The 24,217-nt window shown below is 33.4% G+C and overlaps 1 protein-coding gene across 2 annotated transcripts in view; it reads left to right on the top strand.

The window, feature by feature from the left end:
* The window catches only part of LOC145674986 (sodium- and chloride-dependent glycine transporter 2-like), a 98,920-nt gene that overhangs the window by 10,899 nt on the left and 63,804 nt on the right, over positions 1-24,217 (top strand). For both annotated transcript variants that reach the window (XM_081745322.1, XM_081745321.1), the window contains exons 3-6: positions 2,504-2,647; positions 6,941-7,093; positions 18,164-18,281; positions 22,278-22,409. In XM_081745322.1, coding sequence (XP_081601448.1) covers positions 2,504-2,647; positions 6,941-7,093; positions 18,164-18,281; positions 22,278-22,409 — 547 coding nt within the window. The remainder of the gene's footprint in view (positions 1-2,503; positions 2,648-6,940; positions 7,094-18,163; positions 18,282-22,277; positions 22,410-24,217) is intronic.

Genomic DNA, 24,217 nt, shown 5'->3' with positions numbered 1-24,217 from the left:
AGAAAAATAAAGAAAACGTGTGCATAGCATATTTTGTATTCATTTTAATTTTTTTGTGTATTTATTCGTAGAAGAAAGAAGTACTGTAATGGAACAATGTACGTACAGCAATATATTTTCTCAGTATGCCCCTTTATAAGCATGTATTTTTTTAAAGAAAGGAAAGGTTTACCTCCACTAAGCGGAAACCTGACTTTAACGGAAATTTTTGCAAGTCCCGCTCGATTCCGCTAAAGACAGGTTTCACTGTATTAACAATCAATCAGAATAAATAAATAAATAAATAAATAAAAATCCTGTCACTTGTTAATTCGCAACTACTTGCCGTATTTTATGCAATTTTCACGATTAACTGAAACTTTGTTAATAATAGCTCAATTTTTAGACTACGATTAATACGAAAATCTATAGAGTTCATATGATAGTTGAGAATTGATATGAAGAAGAAAATGACTCCTTTTTAGGGCTCTATTTCTGAGTGTATAAAACACTAAATTTATGAAAGTACTCTGTCTGGTTGATCTATGTTCCTACTACTATAAATAACTATTTACATGTGATGCGGTTAGTATTTGTTGCTCTCTGCCATATTTTCTTTCCTCATATTTCTCTGAACTTTAGCTAGAAGTTTGTTCTCTTTTTTTCTCAGAGTATCACTGAATTGCTTCTATTTACATCCTTCTGACTGTTTCTTAGTATGCATGAAAACAAAACTTCCATTTGAGAGTAAAATGTGTAAATTGTAAAGCTGTAAGATATCGGAAATTCGAAATCAAGCAATTTTAAAGCATTGACTATCAGTCAAAGATGACTACGATTTGCAACTTTTGAAATATCAATGTTGCCATATCATGAGCTATTGTTGGAATTATATAGATGATAGAACATTTACTAAACTTAATTTCTAAGAAAATTTTTATGTCAAACTATAGTAAGTAGTACTATGGTAGTATAATAGTAAGTCTTGGATTTTGATTTTTATTATTAATGATACAAATTCATTGCTTATTTAAGCAACTATTGTCCAAGTTAAGTTTTGGTCGTATTTTTATACTAAAACTGGATTCGTGAACTAATCATTAAAATAACGAAAATGCCTTGTGGAAAATATTGACTTTGTTAATAGAATGCTTTGATTTACCGATATGATTAAATGATTCTGAAATTGATAAACCTTTATCTTTGGAGTCGTTCATGTATTCTCTTATTCTGGTATTGATATTCCCTTTTCTTATGTTAAATGTAGTTTCAATGTTGCCATACTTATGAACAAACACTTTCTAAGTACGTAAATTAATTTTTCCAGCCACATAGTTACTTTTATAATCTGTTAAAATATTTTCGAGATTTTATTGAGATTTGAATGCTACTCTGATTTCGTATTTTTTGTGGTACTCTGAATCCATATTTATATCTACACTTGTCCCCACTAACCGCTTATCCGTAATTGAAAATTTGTAACTTAGAGAGGTTTTTCGCTTTACCACCGTCTAACCGCATCAAGAAACGCATTCGTTCTATCCTACCTGACGCACCATAGATAATCACGAGGCGCACTATTAACAAAGGTCAGTGTTGTTCATGCACTCTTAGTGTTACCACCTCATACATCTTACTGTTGTAAACTACAGATGTTTGCGATTAGTTTAATAGAAATCTGTGAAGTATATAAATAAAAAGTGAAAATGTACAAATCATAATTCTTACAGTAGAACTCTCTCTGGCTACGCTATTAGAGTACGTGTCTTTGGCATGGGAGACCCGGGTTCAATTCCTGGTGGGAGCTCATGTGGTTCGGATCTCAGGTTAAGCTGTAGGTCCACGTCTCATATAGCCTCGCTGCGGAAAGGGAAGCAAAGCTTAAAATCAAATCAAGTTTTCACAGTAAGAAAAAACTTCCTTCCAGAATAATTATACATCATAACATCTGAAATTATTTTTTGCAGTGTATCTTTATATACGAAATACATATATATATATATATATATTAGCTTCAGTATTTTTCATTTTGAATCCTCAGTTTACAACTTCTGTAACCCTCTAAAAATTGTATAGCTGTCTGTTTCATTATATTATTCATGAATATGCACTTAAATCGAAAATCATCAAGTAGATATAGGAATATTTCCTACATCTAAGTCACTAAGTAGAACAATAAGAGGTGTAAGATTCTAATTACCTTATCTTACCACACAGTTCTACAACCCAGTATGGACTTTAATTTCTCGCACCAACTGCCTCCACCTTCTCTTGGAAAATTCTAATGCAATGAAAAATATTAACCAATATAAGGTCTAGTTATCTTACTCACTGAACTGTCTACATATAGTGTGAATGAAATATTAGTACTTAAATATTAGTTTTAATGTCTCGTGTTCCAAAATACACTATAATATAATGTCCTACATTATTATTATTATTATATTATTATTATTATTATTATTATTATTATTATTATTATTATTATTATTATTATTATTCGTTTCGATTTGTCTCCGTCTAGTTCTCTGTAGCACGTGTGCTATATGACTTCACTGCAACAAATCCAGACGAACTGTCATGTGAAAAAGATGACCTCGTCATAGTGCTGGAACAAAACATTGATGACATTGAAGGCTGGTGGCTATGTTCTTTAAATGGACGTCAGGTAGGCTAATTGTGAAGCATGTAATTTTCATTTTAAGATCTATGTCAATTACTAGTTAAGATATTATATACAGTTAATTTGATATTATTCCTGATAGAATTTAAATTGTAGTAATGTAATCAAATACATGCTACTATTTTTATTTTGCGTTAAAGAAACTTCTGCTCTGTGCTTACCACTAAAATATAATAAATATTATATAATTTTGGTACAGGAAAAACAAATAGACTGCTTTACTGTACGTAAGTATTCACAGGGAACAATTGCACTCTTGACTATAGAAATTCAATGACGGTTCTTCATTTTCAACAGTACAAATTCCTTAAGGAAACAACGTTGAGAATAGAATTACTTTGTTGTTTTATTTCTTTCCTAGTATAAACGAAAGTGTCCTTCTTCCATCACATGTGTGTTCTTTAAGGGGCGGTGGTGGCTCAGTGGTAGAACATTTACTACTAATGTATGGCGTCCTTAGTTCGATCCCAGTTCCGCCGAGTAGGCTTTGTGATAGACAAACACCGTATGCATGGGTCCTCGGGATTCTCCCATTTCCTCCCACTTACTTCCTTCTACTTTCATCGTTCCTCCTCTAATATTTTCATTACCACCGTCTCTCTTAACATCGGTGCACAATCGTCGGACGTTAAACTCGAAAGCAAAACTAAGTATATTTTTACTAAGGGAAGAAAAGCTTAAACTGGTTAATGTAACATAGGTTTAGGTATCCTTTTTAATATGTTTGTGCTATTTCGTCTTCATGTGTGTTGACATTAGCTGAGAAATGAGCTGAAATATTGTATATCTATGACCAACTACCCAACATGTACCAGAGTACTCCGTTAAAAATAATGAACATTCGATTTCATTTACTCTATTATTTCTTATAATCAAAATAGTTTCTTTACTTCCAATGTCTGAAAACGGTATAATATATTAAATTTAATACATACAGTTAAATACATACTTTTGCCCTAATCGTAAGAGAACAATCTATTATACTTATTTCCTCTAATGAAAGTTAAATACATGTACATCAAGCTTAAAGGTAATCCAGTTTATATAAGAACAAACTATAAATATATACATTTGTTTTATATTATACAAAATTCAAATAAAGTTTTCCTGATGACTGAAGAAGCACATACATAGAGTAAGAACACTTTAGCTTAAGCATGAAAGGAAATAAACAGGCAATATAATTCTTGTCGTAACATTGTTTTTATACGGAATTTGTATTGAAGAAGATGACAAACTGTCATTGAAACGTCTACCTCAAGAGTGCCATTTTGTCACCTGTGAGTGTTTACCTGATTAAAAGGTCTTGTTTACATTAAATACGCATCCTATTAATACAAGTGAGTAAACTATTCATTCCATTTTTGAGTATTGACTGTATTTTTTATTTTGAAAAGTATTAATTTATATTACATTCACTGTTTATTAAACAAAACAAGATATATATATATATATATATATATATATATATATATATATATATATATATATATATATATATATATATATATATATACATATATACATACATACATATATATATATATATATATATATATATATATATATATATATATATATATATATATATATATATAAGATATACTAGTATACGTAATGTTAATATATCGACTTTTACCATTATATTTAAATTTCGGATACTCGGCTTAAGTTCATAGCACATTATCAGAAATTATATTGTCATATGCATGTTAGTAAAAATAAAATAAAATTTTACAACATAACTTTATGTATAAAATGCCATAACCTCAAGCATCCTATGTTTTCAAGAAATTCTTAATATATAATAATCAACGAAAACTTTCTGCAACGAAAATTTTCTGCTGAAAGAAGAAATTTAAATAGAAATAATGAGACTACCAAAATTATTAGTGATATGACGTGAACTGTCAGCAATCCGAGAAAATTAAAAATTAATCTTTCTCTTTAAGAATTGAAGCTTTCCTGGCGGCGAATATTATAGAGATGTTCTCGAGATATCAGCCAGGTGAAATCAGAAGATAGAGCAGACGTTTCAAGAACTGACATCGTTCTCGTCTTCAGGGCGATTATACTGAGACCAGTTCGTTTGTACTATATATAGGAGAGGTAAGGGGGGACTTAAAAATCCGTGTCTCTGATTGGATGGTCTATAGCTTGACGCTGATTGGTCGTGTTCATATATGCTTTCTTTATGACTGGTGTCCATGTCTGGCTGAGTTGAAATCCTGTTGTTTTATCCGGAGAAATCAGCCCTGGTGGAACACAATATAACGGAAGGACATAGAATTTTATTTTCAGATACTAAAATTATTTTAAAGAGCTCAGACCACTGGGATAGGATAATTAAAGAATCTCTTCCCATACTACAAGAACCCAACAATATCAACAGAGATACAGGATTTCAGTTGAAATTCTGTTGTTTTATCCGGAGAAATCAACCCTGGCGGAACACAGTATAACGGAAGGACATAGAATTTTATTTTCAGATATTAAAACACCAATCATAAAGAAAGCATATATGAATATGACCAATCAGCATCCAGCTATAGACCATCCAATCAGAGACACGGATTCTTAACCCCACCCCACCCCACTTACCTCTCCTATATATAGTATACACGAACTGGTCTCAGTATAATCGCCCTGAAGACGAGAACAATGTCAGCTCTTGAAACGTCGGATCTATTGTCGGATTTCACCTGGCTGATATCCTGAGAATATCTCTATAATCATTCTCTTTATTCGTGCGCTTCAGTGTCGCTCATGAACCTCTGTCCAGCCAGGAACTTCCTCAGTGGATCAGAAAGATGGTAATTGATCATTGGGGCAAGGTTTGGATTGCAAGGGGAATACTTCATAATCTCTCAACCCTAAGAGTGAAGTTTGGTAATTGTTTAATTCGACACGTCAACACGCGTAATGTTGTCCGATATCAGCAAGGAACGAGGCCGACTCGATAGCTCATTGTCTTGGATATTTTCTCATCCATTTTCAGACTCCCTTCACCACCACAGCATACTTCGCACTGTTAAACACTTGTCCCCATACACTGGCTCCATTCCCATGTGGATATCTGCGGCTGTGTGCCCTTTCCACCATAGAAAATGAATAACACTTCGCTCCTCATATGACGTGGATGTCCTAAGTACTCTGGCGAGCTCTGGTAACTGATGCCGTGCAGTGGAAGAAACCAGAAGTTATACTAGTGCTGTTCCAAGAAAAACGTACCGCATCGCTCGTATATCTCAAGTTTGTATTAAATTTTATTACAAGATCGAAAAAAATAGACTCAAAGACTTCAATTTTCCCTCGTATAATGTTAAAAGTTGTTTATACATTTTACAGTACAGTTATGGTACATTAAATATTAAATATTAGATGTACTAAATGAAATAGAATGCATACAAATTATTGTAGTGTGCTACTTAGAATATAGTTTGAATAAAACTTGTACTCAAACTAAAGTAATTTAAAATGAAATGAAATCTTTAAGTTTTACGTCCCACAGATATGTCGACTAGGCTGAAGGAGATGATGATGAAAAATGAATGAAATGGTGGAATGAAGGAAGTGGTAGGAAACGGGAGGACCCCGAGAAAACCCACGCACACGGTGTTTGTCCACCACAAAGCTTACTTATTGCGAGCTGGGATCGAACCAAGGACCCCAGGCACCACAGGTGAACGCTCTATCACTGAGCCACCGAAGCCCCACAAAGTAATTTAGAGCGCGGACAGTAACATAATATAATTATCTACTGATTTCTATTATGAATCTTGTATCATTCCATGTGGTTTATTGTGGTATGATGTACGCTCGTGATAATGTTACTTATACTGTATTTCAGTAGTAGTAGCATTCGAAGAGAAAATAAAAGTATTCAGTTCGATATTCATTATTGATTTTAATTTGTTACAAAACAATAAAACGTCAATTGTGGGTACTAACCATTACTGTCTTACATAAAGAGCAATTGAAATTAAAAGAAGTAGTATGACTCTTACCATACAATGCTTTGAAACTAGACAGCGTTGTTTGTTAGTGAATCTTTATTTCTTGTGAATCAACATTCATTTGTAAGCTTCTGCCTATTATGATTAATCTGTTCGGCTTCTATGTTTTCGTTCGATTTTTTTAATGATAAGAGCAAATAATGTATAATCAAATAGAATCACCTCCTTATTTGAATTTTAACACTCACTTCGATAATAGCTGTTTTATTATATTTTTATATGGCTTTATATCTAAAATCAACAAAATTTTCTATTCTTTCAGGGAATATGTCCAAGCAAGAACTTGAGATTGCAGCCAAGAATATATCGTGGAGAAAGTGATTTAAAGCGAGAACGCCCAGCCAAAAGTAAAGAGGATCTGAAAAGCTCTCATTCTAAGCTTAATTTGTCATATAGCTCTTTCGATGACCAAAAGGTAATAGCTAATAGAAATACTGTTAGTTAGAATGAATTGTAGAGATTTTAAAACAACATTCAGTGGAATACTGAATTATTTCTTTTCCTTTATCTCCAAATATCCACATAGCACACGGACGTCCACGGAACGTCCGAGACTGATCCGAATGGACAACGCAACATCCCGAGGTCATTCTAATTTGCTCCCGGGAAATCCATAGAACCTCCGCGGGATATCTAGATGTCCGCTAATATCCCCGGATATTCAACGAGATCTCAAAGGGATGTCCACTGGTAGATCGTGGAATAATGTGGTCCTAGGTATGCCCAGCGTGGGATTTCCCTGGGATCTATTATCCCATTCGTTACGTCCCGTGGACAGCCTACGTGGGAATCCTTTAGGACGTCCCATGCAGGACATCCATGGGATGTCTACTCATTGTCCTGATAATCCCGAGAACTGTATGGGATAATTGGGATCAAATGGGACGTTCTAGGGACGCTGTGTGCTATGTGAGTACTTTTACTTGGTCCTGCAAATTCATGGCACCCAAAACTATTGTTAAACTTTATACAAATATTTTAAACATCAAATCAAACACAGACTGTGTTGTATTGTCTTTCACTTAACTTCAACATTCTACAACCAGGTTCCATACTTATGCACAATTATACGAGTTCTTATTCGTCTTTTTAGCAAGGTTTTCAGTACAATAAGGTTTGCTGATGACATTACTGATAGCGAAGAACGAAAAGGACTTGCAGAAAGCACTTTCAAACATGAACGACTAACTGGGAAAAAATGCAAAATGAAAATAGAGAAGAAGAAAACCAAAGTGATGAAGTGCACAACATCAGGACAGGAAGAGGCAAACGTATGGCTAGAGGGAGAGAAAAAACGAAGACGTTAAGACGTTCTCCTATTTATGAAGTGTAATATCTTCGGACGGAGGAAGTAAAAAAGACGTAAGTTCAAGAATAGCGCAAGCTAAACAAGCATTCAATAGGAAAAGAGGACTCCTAACATCAAGAAATGTGTCGTTGGGCGTTCTTAAACGATTTATTAAGATTCTGGTATGGAGCATGATGCTTTACGGATCAGAGACGTGGACATTGAGAAAAACTGAAATACCCAAATTGGAAGTATTTGAAATGTGGTGTTGGCGCAGAATGCTGCGCATTTCATGGACCGAAAGAAAAAGCAATGAAGATGTAGGAAGCTAATGAAGGATAGCAGATCATGAAGATAATTGGAAAAAGAAGAAACAGCATATTTGGCCATCCTATTCGGCACTCCGATTGGATCATCGTGTTGATAGAGGGAAAGGCAGAAGGAAAACCAGGAAGAGGAAGACCAATGATAGAATATGTAGATGCAGTTACGAAGAAGAGACCTTATCAAAGTACAAAACAGCTCTCCCAAGGGAGAGAAAAGTTTTAAAATTTCCATGTTGCCTACCAGCCTATGGTTGAGATGAGAAAGAAGAAGATTCGTCTTTTCCTGTCTTCACTTTTTCCCCATGTTTGTTTGCTATCGGTGTTACTCTTTAATTCTTTTCATCCATTCCTTTCTATCCTGTGCGCCCTCTATTTTCCATCTTCCTCAAACCATTTCGTATCTTGTACGGTCTCATCTCGGATCTTCTTCTATTTCTTCTTCTTATTACTTCCATATTCTCAATTTTCTTTTCCACATAGTCGTCGTTTCTTCACTCTACATGTCTAAGTCATCTTAGTGAACAACTATTATAGGCATTCTACTTTCCTAATATTTATTCAAATGGTGTTTCTATGTTGTGAGATTGTATACAAGGAACACATTTTAATCAAACTTTTAAGCATAATTCTAAATGGTTTCAAGTACTTCCCTGTAATCCTGATCAACAATAATTTCTTTCTGTAGGATTGAATTATTAAGCTAAGAAATAATCTTTAATTTTTTTGGAACTATCATAAATTAAAGTTCTGTTCTTTCGAGTTAAATTAAAGCTTTCCCTTGAAATCCTCCAGAATTGTATTTAAAAATTGGGAACACAAATATATAAATATTTTTATCTTTCAATTGCGTGATCATTTTGTTCCTTGTCCTATATATTTTAGTCAAGTTTGTTATTGTGAGCTTCTTCATGGAAACTAATTTTACGTAATTAATTTGGAACTCAAAGAAGTAAACGTAAATGAAATATACAGAGGTTAAAATTAACTGATCTTGCAGGTAAAATCTTTATTTTTAATACGTTTAGTTATAACAAAATTTAGTTGTGTAAAACATTAAAGTTTCAATATTCCTTCAAAAATATATACGAGGGTCGGCTGATAAGTTCTCGGCCCGACCCTCTTCCGAATGTACTACTCTGATGTAATTGATGACATGTGAAATGTTGATATTTTATATGTTTAAGTACCACATTTCACGATTCTACCATGAACGGTTTTTATTTTACAGGTAATTGAATGAACCAAAGCGGAGCCAGATGTCAAATTCATCAAAGAGGATTTGCGAGGTGTAATGAAGTTCTTTTTCCTGCAACAGAAGTCGCCCAAGGAAATCCATGGTTGCGTGCTAGACACATTGGGTGGACACTGCCCTTCATACTCCACTGTGAAGAAATGGTGTGCGAACTTCAAGCGTGGTGAATATTCAACAGAAGATGGTGACAGGTGTGGCAGGCCAGTGTCAGTGTCAACTCCGGAAAAACTGGACCAGATTCATGACCTGATTTTGAGCAACAGACAAATTTCGCTTCAGGAGATAGCTGACAAAGTGCACATATCCAAAGAACGTTTGGGTGAATAATCCATGATCAGTTCGACATGCGCAAGTTTTCTGCGAAATGGATTCCGAAATGTTTGAACGTGAATCAGAAACGCGAACTTGTGAGATCATCGCAGGTGATTTTAAGGCATTTTGCGAACTCCAAGGACGATTCTTTGAATTGGCTTGTTACCCAGGATGAAACGTGGTTGCATTACTTTGATCCGGAAATCAAACAGCAGTCATGCGAGTGGCGCCACTCAGGATCTCCAAGGCCCAAAAACTTCAAAGCACAAAAGTCCGCAGGAAAGGTGCCTGCCTCAATATTCTGGGATAAGGATGGTGTTTTGCTCTCAGACTACCTTCCAAAGGGCCAAACCATAACTGCAGAGTATTACTGCAGTCTGCTGGCTAAGGTAAATGACCCTATTAAAGAAAAGCACCGTGGAAAGTTGACACGAGGTTCTTGTTCTTGCAAGACAATGCTCTCGTCCACAAAGCTGGCAGAACAATGGATTTTCTGAGGGACCTAGGGTTTCAGTGCATTGACCACCCACCTTACTAACCAGATCTTACCTCTTCTAATTATTATATGTTTCCAAAATTCAAAACAGCACTAAAAGGGCAGAAATTTCACAATAATGAAGAGGTGATAACAGCTGCGGAACTGTTTTTTGCAGACCTTAAGATTTTTCTTTTTTTGGACGGGTTGGAGAAGTTGCAGCATCGAAGTGCCAAGTGTGTTGACCTTCGAGAAGACTATGTTGAATAGCCTCACACTTTCATGCCTGCAGGTCAAGTCCTTCTGGGTCAGGCCGAGAACTTATCAGCCCACCCTCGTATATATGAAATGAAATTATGAAAACCATCCTAGGTCCGAAGCATATATATGTTAAACGTTTGATCGAGATCGGTAGGGTGGATCAAGAGTTATTAAGTCACAAACATAATCACTTTCATTTATATATATTATATAAATATATAGATAGATAGATTAGAAATCTATATAAGATAAATGAAAATAACTATGTTTGTGACTTAATAACTCTTGATCCACCCTACCGATCTCGATCAAACTTTTAACATAGATGAGATTCGGACCTAAGATGATTTTCATAATTTCATTTCGACGATGATACAACTTAGAAGAGGGGGAAGGGGATATATATATATATATATATATATATATATATATATATAAATGATAGAAAATGAAAACCATAGTCTTCGGGACCGCTGAAATGAACAATGACACTTCCTATGCCGTTTAAATCCAAATTCAGCCCCTCAACTTGGGGGATGGGGGAGATATATAAAAATGATGGAAAATGACCGATATCAAGGAGTGTTTTAGTAGTAGTAAAGAGTGATTGACTAACGTAACATATTATTATCTTTTCTTATTTTAACCCAGCAAAGTTAGTAATTGAGGGTAGTATTAATTAAATATATTTTTATTTTATTTAATAACAGCTGTAAGTATTATGGACAATACCTTTTTAACTTCTAACTAAAACTTAGCGAAACAGTTAACACCAACTATGACGAGTTCATGAAAATATATTTTTATTTTAATATTTTCACTCCTGGACTTATATAGTTTTGTAACTTTCAGTTTCTTGACAATTTTATGCTTTGTTTAAACATGAGTATCAGTTATTGAAAAAATGTAGACGTAAGATATCCACGATAAATAAATACTTAGATATTCCATTTGAAGATGAATACAACACTATTTAGTATTATTGGGTAAAATTGTTGCAATATCGCTTCAGACAAATGTCCTTTCACTTACATGAAAAAGAAAGGAAACGAAAAAAAAAAACAGAAATAGAACATGAAAAAGTGTTGCTTATTATCGTTACCATTAGATGAAATTGCTATGAGGTTGAATCAAATGAAAAACTATTCTTTCATATATTATTTTTGTTCCTTTATATATTATTACAGAAAAAAATTATACAATTCTAACATAAAACAATCAGCTTGTCACTAACGAAATACACTTAAACAATAAAACTGACATTTGCTTCCAGTGAACAAGGCGTTCACTATATCACCGCTAGATATTGGGCCAATAATGATTTTTTCTAGATGCGAGCCCGAACAAGTTTTCCACACAACCGACCACCAATCGCAATAGACAGCTAAGATACTCACACATAATTGCCGACCTAGACTCGGGCTACGTCTTGACGTATCAATAAGATGTCACAATCCTACTCAAGCTTGGGCTTTAAAGTGTTCATTAGATAACATTTTGTTAACTATTCAAAAAATAATTACAAAATTAGAAGATTCCTATAAAATATTTAGTGAAATAGAGACAGATTAGGTAGGTGGACGAAGATTTATTAAGAATAACATAACTCTGCATTCAAGGAAGAACTTCCGTTTTGTAGTCTAAGATCCATTGAGTCACTAGGGCACTGCAAAGTTAACACGAGAGACAAAAGATGGACTAGAATTTACAAAATACTAATATAGTCTGCACTCAGGTAAGAACTTCTATCCTGTAGCCTACATTCAACAGGATTGCTGCATCAATACAGAGTTAATTAGAGATAGACTAGAGGCTAAAATTCATAAGATACTAACACAGTTCTGCACTAAGAAAAGAACTTTCATTTTGTAGTCTGCGATCCACAAGGCCATTGAAGCACTCAAGAGTTATTCACATAATATAATGGATAGCTGTTGATGGACTCATCTAGTATTTATAGGGAAATTCGTTTTCTTCAATTCAGCAGTGGTCAGAAAATTTTGGAAATCTATCATGTTTTAATCTCGTGCTATAGAATAAGTCATGCTGAGAAAATCCTAGCAAGCATTCGATTCAGGATAATTTGACATTTGATTTCCTTCTTACTATATAAAAGAATAAGAAACATTGATGCCAATATGAGTACTTTTTCTCTTCTTCTTTTTAGAATCATACTTTCTCAATAATACGTCAAGGATTTATTAGCCATGCGTAAATTTTGGTTTTAGTCTTTCATGCAGGGGATTTTTTAAGCTACCTTTTTGTATCCAAATGGATACCCAGGCCCAGCATTTCGATACCCAGTGCACTTCATAAATCTTTAAATTACTGTAAGCGTACTTGAAAAATAAATTACTTGAATTATTGTAAATTTAAAATTACTTCAATGTATCCTGGTTTTGTGACTATATGAATTAGCTTTTATTTTGTGTATAGGTATAAAATTGGAGAGCTTCATTCTTGAAATTTCAGATATTCCTCTTTCCTTCATTTCATGTACCCATTTATCTACCTCGAGATGCTAGCACTTTCATTGTACTATAATACAGAGAAAGTTAATAGACAGACTAAAATGATAGAAAGGTTGAATGTGAACTCTCACATGTAACGGTCCAAATGACATTTGAGTTATATACCTTTTGAATAGTCTCTGGGAGAATATAACAGAAGACAACTTGATATTTGGATATTTAATTTTTATGAAATTGAATTTTTACGTATCTTTAGCTTACAACGCTGTTTTGGTTCGTTACAATTAAAACTCATTATTTTTGATAAAATATTGTGAATATAACTTTTACACTTTTGTGAAACACTTTGCGTTGCGACGATAGCCAGTTGTGTTACTGGCATGGCAACCGTAGATCGAAAACGGCGAAATGTAGAGCAAGCAGGAGCTGCTGATTCCGAGTGCCGATGCCGATTGCTTTTTAGTGAAAATCTCTCACGCCGAATGATTAATGTAGGTACGTAAGTCAAAGTCAGAAATGTCGCCCGTCATAGGCCTACGTGTTAAAACATATTTGAGGCTAAGCTAACCCGTGTATTGAAGAGGAGGTTATGGTAAATAGGAAGGAACAAGAGCGGCAGAATTAGTAAATTAATGTTGCATGAATTAGCTTGCCATGTTTGTTTTGTTTTCTGCTTGTATGTTTTCTGGAGACAATTGAATATCGATTGTCCTAGAATCCATTTCGGTTTTATTAAGAAGCGATTTTACCACCGTACTCCATAACTTACCTGGGTGTATGGTTTGGAAGGCAATTGCCAGGGAAGGAGAGAAGGATCAAACTGCTGCCAAAGGAATGTTAGATGCGTAGGCCGCGTTCAGTTTAAGCTAACAGTTCTCATGTACGACATCATCAGTATCTTCCAGCAGATGCAGAAAACTCTTCAGCGGTCTGATCTACTACCTGATATTACAGTAAGGGATGCAACATTAAGGAAACTGAATATAATGTTGGAGAATCCCTTTCTCAGTGAAAAGGAGGACTGCGTAGTTAGCAACAACGTGGATGACGATGAGCAAAGGCGACAGTGTCGTACAACTCATAATAATATGCATGTGACTCGTCGGAACAGAAACTGAAAGCTGTTATAAGAGAAATAGTGTAGTCTCGCTTAAAATTCCTTCGTGTTCGACTGAACATAGAAGATTAGGCATTCTCAGCTCCATTCAAACTACCTAGGCACTTTGTCCGCATCTTCAGCACAGTCGATGATAAATGCTGCTCGTCCCTTAGTAGAAGCAATATTTGGGAAAGAAGAAGTACAGACTTTTGCCTCAAATGTATGCGACAGCGGTCCAGAAATTGAAGAAGTGTCATTACTAGTGGATAATGCTGATGCAGGAATGAGATATTCTGTGAGGCTGAGGAGACTATTACCAGTCTTCTCTGCAATACTGCAGAAACTTCTTGCCGTCTTACTTACAATATCGCCTCATAGCATGTCAGTTAAACGAGCTGTTTCATACTATAACAGCTTCGAAGTATTCACCATTTGTCGATGAGTGAAAACACGACTAATGATCGACTTATGATATCGCTAAATGGAAGGATATTGCAAACTATGACCCAAGACCGGCTGAGCGGAGTTCTTGAAGCAAAAGGACAGACGGGAGAACAGGCTTGATAGTGATATCTATAAAAGGAGGGAGTTTGTGAAGAAGTTTTTCAGAGTTGAATAATCTATTATATTCAAAATCAACATATTTATATCACATAGGCCTCTGTGGCGATGTGTTATCAGTCATTACCCTTTATTCGATGGTAGTAGATCATGTATCAATTGCCGTGACAGTAATGCAAGTGTTTAGACTGCTAGTGATATTAACGGCTTAGTCAAGTCTATGGTCAGTAGATGAGAAACATGTAAGAACTAAACAATCCAGATCACATTCAGATGTAGAGTGTGAAAATAATAGCAGGAGTGTAACTAATAACAACTGGGAAACACGCTTTAATATACGTGCGAAACCAAACAGTGTGAAACAGGTGAGCTTTAAAGAGTAAAAATAATAGCAAGAGTATAACCATTAACCAGTGGCGTATTTAGGGGGGGGGGCTTCCGGGCTTAAGCCCCCCCCCCGAAATCTTGCTTACTATAGAAAAGTATATGAAATATCTTGCAGAATTTTCACATTTTCAGGCAAAGCCCCCCCCCCCGAAAGTTAGTAAAGCCCCTCCCGAAACAAAATCGTAAATACGCCACTGCCATTAACAAATAGCCTAAAATGCTTTTACATAGGTAAGAAACCAAATATGGGACAGATTAAAATTTGAAGTGTGAAAATAATACTAAAAATTAACCAGTTACAAGTGGAATAGTACGCTTTAAAACAGGAGAGAAACCAAACAATGTGAATCAGATTGAGATTTAAAGTGTAAAATTTACAGTAGAAGTGAAACCACTAACAAAAGGTTTACATGCTATGATATAAATCATTGATAAGATTTTAGCCGGAAAGATACATTTTTGATCACATTGTTTCTTAAGAAAATAAAGTATTGGTAGTAATATTTAGTATTGATTACATACGTACACACATAAAATGATTTCGTTATGGGAATGTTTATTCAAGTTCACGTATTTTTATTTCTAGAGCAAACTTTTTCGCTAATGCGATATGAGCGAAACGTTAAAAAAAAAAAAAAAATGTGTATATGTTTCAGGAAACCTCAAACTTTTCGTTTCAGAGCCAGAAATCACGTTTATATTATCGCGAATTTCTGCGAAATTCGGCATTACTTGTGATAAATGCTAATAATAGCGAAAAATGGAATTCTTGCTAATTATTGTTAATAATAACTAAACAGCGCATTTCCAATATTATTTAACATGCCATCAAGTACATCTCATGCAAGTCAGTGGCTAGAAAATTTTAGCAGTAACAAAAAAGGCAACTTTGAGCTTCAAGTGCAAGTATCATTTGTACCGTGTCCTGCGAAAACTAACTAAGCGCCACTTTCATACTTTTAAGAAAATTACGTATAAAGGTTGATGTCCAACATTAATGTAGCCGTAATCAAAAGTGATTTTTTTTTTTTTTTTTTTTTTTGAAAGGTGTTGGTTTTCCTCTCTTTTCGATTGTGCAAAACGTTCTAATGCGTATCAGGAACAAATCGTCGCATCTACGTGGATTTTCAAAGTTTGGCGCTTAGTTCATTTTTGCATAACTCGGTACATTTGTCAGTGAACATGGAAGTGCTGTTGCTCAACTGATTAAGGAAATAGAAGGGTTCAATTACCCTTATGCTCACCTTATTGTCGGGGAAACGAAAAACTTGAGAAATAAATTAGAGTAAGCTCAAGCAGGAGAATTTAGGTCTGCTACTGCAGAGTTAATTAAAAAAGGTAGTGCTTCTCACCATGCTGAAGTTGAAGTAAAGTTAAAACCGGCTTCTCAAAAGTATTGGGGAAGCTGCAGAATTACACGCAAGCAAGTAACGACAACTTTGTGTGGAGAGTTTACGAGAAGATCTGCGAGTTATTTGATTCAGAAACGGTTTCACTTCATAAATATGTAGACATCATCAAAACTGAACTGTTGTTTAAATCGTTGACAGTGTTTTGTGGTGAAAATGTTCATGATCTGTTGGTTGCTAACCGTGAATTTAAAAGTAAGGTTACTGAAGTTCTCAACAGTCAGGATAAGGAAGTTGACATTGTATCGTTGTTAAACAGTTTAAAAGTTAACCATAGGTCTTTTGCTGTCATCTCGTTAAGTTCGTTATGGTTACCAGTCTTGAGTGTTGATGCCGAGAGATTCTGATAAAATGATTGTTACTGACAGGAGAACAAACTTAAACTAAAGATTGCTAATGTCTTGCTGCATGTTATCTTTTAACTAAGGATGAGTTTCGAGGAAGTGTTTAAATTTTTGCATTAATTTCTATATTTCAGTGAATACATTAGCCAGAATGTGCACTCAATCAAGGTATATCTTCAATTTTTGTATCAGGTACACCTTACTACCAAAAATATAATGTTTACAAGTACCATATTTTTTTTAAAAAAAATCTTATGCTACATTTAAAAAAATAAATGCGACATAAATGCGAAAAATGTGATAATTAATGCTACAAAATATCAAAATTGTTGCGAAAAAGTTTTGTCTCTAGTTATTTCCTTGTTGAGTAGTTTGTGTCTTGCATTGTGGAGTGTTTTGTATCCACTTTATCTGTACCAGTCGCGTTTCTTTGTCCTTGCCCTATTTATGTCCCACTTTAAAATGTGGATAAACAAATAAATAAATCAAGTAAAATATCCAAGTATGATAGCACAGTACGATTTTATCTTTAAGTACCGACCTGAAAGTGGATTTGAGCCAAAATGTAGAAAAGAAAATGTCCGCTTCTGTATTGATGGCGATGTGTTGAATCAGAAATGAAATGGTTAGCTGAAGTCTGACAAATACGTCATTTTGTATGTCATTATTTCAAATGTGTACATTATACAAAAACGTATGTTTAAAAAATTTCTGTGTATTTGAATTTTGTTATTCGTGTCAAGGGCCCTTTTGTGTCTGGATAGCTAGTAGCCATTTCTTAAAAAAATGCACTGCTTTCATGTGCTATAATATAATGAAGTGTCAGCAAGTAACACATATCTACAAAGTCTCTAGGTGTCCATTTCATAACATTGATTCTTAAAGTTTCGTATTTGATTCATTTTGATTCATGCTAAAAATAGGGATCTTTCAGTTGGGCTTGCAATGTTATAAAACAAAGCAGAAACAATGTTTATATAAACAGCCATACAAATCGACAAATGCCATTTGTTTATATATATATATATATATATATATATATATATATATATATTTAGTTACAAAATTTCCTTAAAATCTTTTAGCTAAATAAGTACGGATTTCTTTGAATGTTTTAGAATAATAGAAAATGGGAAATTATTTTTCCCAACTATGTTTCTTATCAACCAAACGATTAGAATACATTCGTAAATATCTTGACTCTTTTTGGTGGAAATGTTAATTGACAAGATAAGTTTTCATACATAATTGTTAGAACATATATTCCTTAATATCTATATTATCATTTCTTGTTCTGTAGGACTATGATCGCATACGAATACTTACAATGACTGATTGTATGTTTGTCTTGGTAGCGTACTCTATTGGATGGGATAATATCTGGAGTTTCACAAGATTGGTAGCAACATTTAAAGGAGGTAGGTATGACGGTAGATAGTAATAATGTTACTTGTATTTTCATATTTAAACACAAATTATGTATAATTCTTGCATTACCAATATCGAGCTTCAAATTCAAGAAGCTAACCTTTTTCATCTTCCCCAAAGTGAATCATTCTGAATGTTATCAAACTTTCTATATTATAAAATATAAATTTTGTGTTAAGTTTTACGTCAAAATAAAATAACTAACTAACTAAATCTATGGCCTATGGAACCCGGAGGTTCAATGCCACATTCACAAAAGCTCTCCATTGACTTCTATCCTTAGCCAACTGGATCCAGTTTCTATTTTTATTCCTATTTGTTCGAGATCCATCTTAATGTGATCCTCCCTTCTGAGCCTAGGTCTTCTTAAGGGTCGTTTTCCGATTGGAATTCCAATTAAAACTTTGAAACCGTTCCTATTTTCTTCCATTCTGGCCCATCTGAGCCTCCTAGACTTACTGACCCAACAATGGTAAACGGTATAAGTTATGTAGTTCCTCGTTATGAAGTTTCCTCCATTCTCCATTCTCCTTTCTCTTGGGTCCGAATATTCTTCTCAAGATCTTGTTCTCAAATACTTTCAGTCTACGTTCTTCCCTCAGAGTAGGTGGCCATGTTTCGCAACCATACAGAACAACAGGCATGGTTATCGTTTTATATATTTTAAGCGTCAAATTTCTCGACAAGGATTCGCGACGACAAAAGATTTTGAATTGAATAATAACACGAATTCCCTGCTTTAAGTCGACATTTAATTTCTTCGTGAATATAGTTTTGGTCTGTTAATATTGATCCTAGATGTTTGAAAGCATCCACTTTATCAAAAGTATTATTTCATATTTTCACTTAAATATTCAAACAGTACTGTTTCTTTTCAACGCAGTTTTATGAAAAGAGTTCTACCGCTTCCATTTACCTTGCTCTTTGTGTGTGACTGATTACTTATTTCACACATTAACATTTTATTGCTTTGCAAGAAATGAAAATCAATAACGAATATCGAACCCAATATTTTTATTTTCTCCTAAAGTGTTACTATTACCGAGATAAAATATAAATAATATTATCACAATCGTACAGTATATGCCACAATAAATTATATGGAATGATACAAAATTTATCCCGTAAATCAACAGATAATTACCTTATATTATTGTCAAGTTTCATAATAAAATAACATAAAGCATTCAAATTATGATCAAGAGGTATAAAATATTTATTTGAGCTCACTATTTGTAACGAAGCATTTACATTTTATATCATGAACAAAATTTCTTAACAAGCTTATTAGTATTTCTAGTAAAAATGGCAAATGTTAATATTTTTCTTATATGCACTGGTATAAAATAGGAGTGGGAAATTATTTATGTTATGAAAATGGTTCTTAGCTTCTTTATAATAACTTAGCAATGTTTTCTATATTTTAGCAACCAAAGAAGAGTCTAATAAACGATACAACTTAGATTCAACAATTATGTAATTAAAACTAAAATATGCTGCAAACTGCTGTAACATTTGTGACTTTAACACAAGAGAAAACCAAAGTACAAGAGTCGTTCAAGTCAATCCGGGTCTAAAAACAAATGGAAGAACAAATTTCAAAATGTGGAAAGTGGATTTATTTTTCCACATAACCTCCAGCTACAGTTATACACTTATCCCAGCGTTTAACTAACGCTTGGAATGCTTCAGCATAGAAAGATTTATTATTACGAACCATTATAGGACATCATTCTTTGCTTAATTATCTTTTGGATTCTGGGGTGAAATGGTGAACCCATGTTTCGTCACATGTCATGATGCGATTCAGAAAATCCTAGCCTTCCCTTTCATAGCGTTGCTTCAGTTCTCCCACGGACTTCAACACTCTGTGTCTATCAAAAGCAGACTCACTTTTCGGAACAACAAATGATCATGGATTATTGTGTTCCACTGTTCGTAACGACAGATCCTTGCAATTTCACGACAGGTTATGCGACGATTATCCAGGATCAGCTGCTCCACGTGCTGAATGTTCTCAGGAATGACTACCGTGGGCTATGATCCACCACGACCGGGATCGTCAGTAATCAAGATACGGCCAACTTTAAAGCGCTTACACCATTCAAATGTCTTGCTGCGATTGAGTGTCTCATCACCGTAATGAGCTTGAAGTCTTCTGTAAATTTCAGCAGATTTTATGCCCTCGTTCACTAAAAACTTAATCACAGCACGCTGTGAATAACGGTCTATCCAGAAGCGCGGGAAATGAGCGCCGTCTAACAGGACACAGGTGCTAGTTTCTACTGCATACAAACCCTCCAGCCTGGGCGTCTGTTTAAACCTGGAAAGAAAAAAGTCCGGATTGACTTGAACCACCCTCATATAATCGAACTAAGATTTAATAATTTAATTTAGGTATGTTAGCAACTGTCAACATGTATCCATGATATCCGAAAATCAAAATAATTCACATATATTAATCCAGTCAAATTATAGGGCTATATTACTAGTAGTAAACGAGTACATGCATGCAGTGTTGCTAGAAGTGTTTGAATGATTAATATACCATAATGTTCAACAATTGTATTTAAATACTGGGAAATTAGCCAAGAAAATGTTTATATTATGTTCCTTGTTATGAATGAAGCGAGAAAATGGCATGCCCCAAAATTATACCACTCGCCTTCCATTATGAACGGACACCGTAGCCTTAATCACTGTGCAATAGTCTGCGTGAAGCCTTTCTGAACGAAATCTCTACACTTCAGCCTTAAAAGAAGGAATAAGAATGTCAGTACAAGCATAAAATTTGAAACACAATCGTATTTTCTTAAACAAAAGAACTTCGATACAAGGATGAAATTTGGCACACAATCCCATTTATAGCTTCTTAAAGAAGAACATCAATACTGGTACACAGATTAAATTTTATACATAATTCCACTTATATTTTCTGAAACAAGAACGTCACTACATGGATAAAATTTGGCATACAATTCCGGTAATATTTTCTTAAGCAAGAACTTCATTACAAGGATAAAATCTAACACACAATCCCATTTTAGTCTCTTGAACAAAACCTTCAATATAGGGATAATATTTGACACACAGTCTCATTTATTTTTTGCAGAAACTTTCACTAGGCATTGAGAAGAAAATTAAAGTATACATTTTGCCATCAACCTCTCATATTTTTTCTCCAAATGATTTACTAATATAGACATCATACATAGTATTACTTTTACAGTGTATTAACTTAATAAATACTAAAATTAAATCATTAGACCAATTGTTCGATACAGTACCCGTTATCCATTGCTTGTTTTATTTACACTGGAACCAAGTTACAAAACACCTAGGATATATACGTTTCTATGGGACGATCTTTTAATTGTGACTACTCCTAACAGTATCGTAGGTCGGCCTTTTGCCTTCCTTACAACAGTACTTCGAGATGATAGGGATGCAATGAGATTTCGGTAGTCGTCCACTCGTATGGTCAACCAAGGTGTGTGTAATTCGGTCTTCAATGCCAATATGGAGTATGTCGAAAGACTGGATATGCGATACTATTCTGTCCAACATATGCATAATGAAACTGAAATCTGGATATTTTGAGTGTTATGGAAGATGCAGTGAAGATGCTCCACACTGTGTGGTCCAAAGTTCCAAAATAGCTGAATCTCCTTCATGGGTATTTCATGGGTACTCATAATGTGTTCTTATACCCTTGTTCTTTGGTTTTTAAGTATAAGTTTGAAATTCTGCACTCACAATTTAATTCACAACAGTAAAAATTCAGAGAATATAATATTTGATGAATATATTTTTGATTCATATACTTACAACAATATAGAAATTTAGATAGATAAATAGATAGGTAAAAGAGTTTTCTTTTTCCTTTTTGACTGATATCATTAAGAAACTATTTTTGACATGTTATACTTTATATTACTAAAATGTACAAAAAATGTTAATATTGTATATTATGCCTTTGCTTTCAGGATCATTTCTGTTTCCTTATATTTTTGCTTATATTTGTATTGGATTACCTGTGCATTATTTATTATTATTCTTGGGACAATTTACACAGAGAAGCCCGTGTGATCTTTGGAGAATGACACCAGTATTTATTGGTAAGTCAACTATTTCTGCTCCTCTTTACCAAATCAAATTTGCTATATTGAAATGAATATCCATTTATGAATCATTATTAATATAGTAAATCTAATTGTTGCTTCTTCTCTTTTTCTGAAAATAACTTGTATATTCTAAGAAAAAAATATAGATATATATAAATCCAAACATTTACATTTACTGTAAATGAGTAAGTTGATTTTTTATGTAAAAATTAAATATTGTAATGATGATCTAAATAAAATACGTCAAAATATTAGGTTCAATATGCAACTAGAAAAGAATAATAAAATTCACTTCTTGAACATAACCATCAGTAGAATTAAAAATAAATTTTATATAAATCTTTATAGGAAACATTGCTTGTATTAATACAATGTCTAAGGAAAAAATTGACTTATGACTACTCGCACATACTACTGGCTGTACACGTTAGGTTAAGTACTTATTATCATCAACGATCTGTAATAATAATAATAATAATAATAATAATAATAATAATAATAATAATAATAATAATAATAATAATAATAATAATAATAATAATAACGTAATAATATTAATTCTAGATATCACAATACAGAAAAAAACTAGTGTTACTATGATTTTAGAAATATAAACAATTTTGTGTGTGAAATCAGCGAATACTGATATACTATCACGCAGCCGAAATCGGCGCTAGATAATTGATCAAAATGGTATATTATACTGTATTTATATGACAGTAGGCTACCACCTAAGCGAGTTACGACGAAATGGGTGACTAATGATCATGCATTCGAAACCGAAATCGGTCGTAATTCAATGACTAGCTGCATATTAATAAAAAAAATTAATATGTAGAAAGAACTAGTATTGTTTAGTTTTTGTAATGTTTGCTACTTATTTACAACATTCAACAGAATTATAACTTTCAATGTTTAAGTCTACAATTTTTCTTTTCTTTCCATTTTCGATCATAGAAAGTTGGGTGATTGACATCTAACCAATAACAAATTTACAAGCATTTTTAGTTACAGCATTACAAGCATCTTTAGTAAATACAGGCTTAAATCATTCTTTACAATAAGCACATAACATGGTTTGTTGCTGCAACATCAATGTAAATAACGAAATTATAAAACTTAGAATATCAGTAAGAAGTGATAATAATGAATTATAGTTTGATCATCATACTCTATTCACCATCCTAGAATTATAAATCTTTGTATAAAAGTTAAGTGCAATTAACAACCAACTGATTTTCTGATTATATTTTCTTAATATTACAGTTATTAAAAAAAAAGGAAAAAAAAAGAAACTAGCTTCTTCTTTGAGGGTTCTTAAATAAAATATTATCATAAATAATAACTTCATTCTTCCGAATTTTCGTTAGTTCAGTTCAGGACAAATTTATGTATAAATATAGGGTAACATTAAATGCACAAAACTGTACAACAATATGATTTGGCTACACTGCACATCAAAGTAGTAATGTGGACCACGCTAGTGGAATCTTGATGGAGGAAGCTAGTTTTATTTTTATTATTATTATTATTATTATTATTATTATTATTATTATTATTATTATTATTATTATTATTATTATTATTATTATTATTATTATTGAAAAAACAATGTATTAGTTAGTTGTCAACTTTTATGCATAAATTTTCAATTATGGGGCGTTGAATAGAGTGTAATGATTCACTGTAATTGATCACAACTTGTTATTGATATGGTTTACATGTCAATGTTTACATGACTTGTTATCAGTTTACATATTATAATAACGAATGGAGGAAACAACCGATTTTTAACACACCAA

This window comes from Thermobia domestica, chromosome 18, assembly GCF_964235325.1.
Source record: "Thermobia domestica chromosome 18, izTheDome1.hap1.1, whole genome shotgun sequence".
Lineage (NCBI taxonomy): Eukaryota > Metazoa > Arthropoda > Insecta > Zygentoma > Lepismatidae > Thermobia > Thermobia domestica.
The sequence above is the reverse complement of the archived record's forward strand: the minus strand, read 5'-3'. Positions and strand labels throughout refer to the sequence as shown.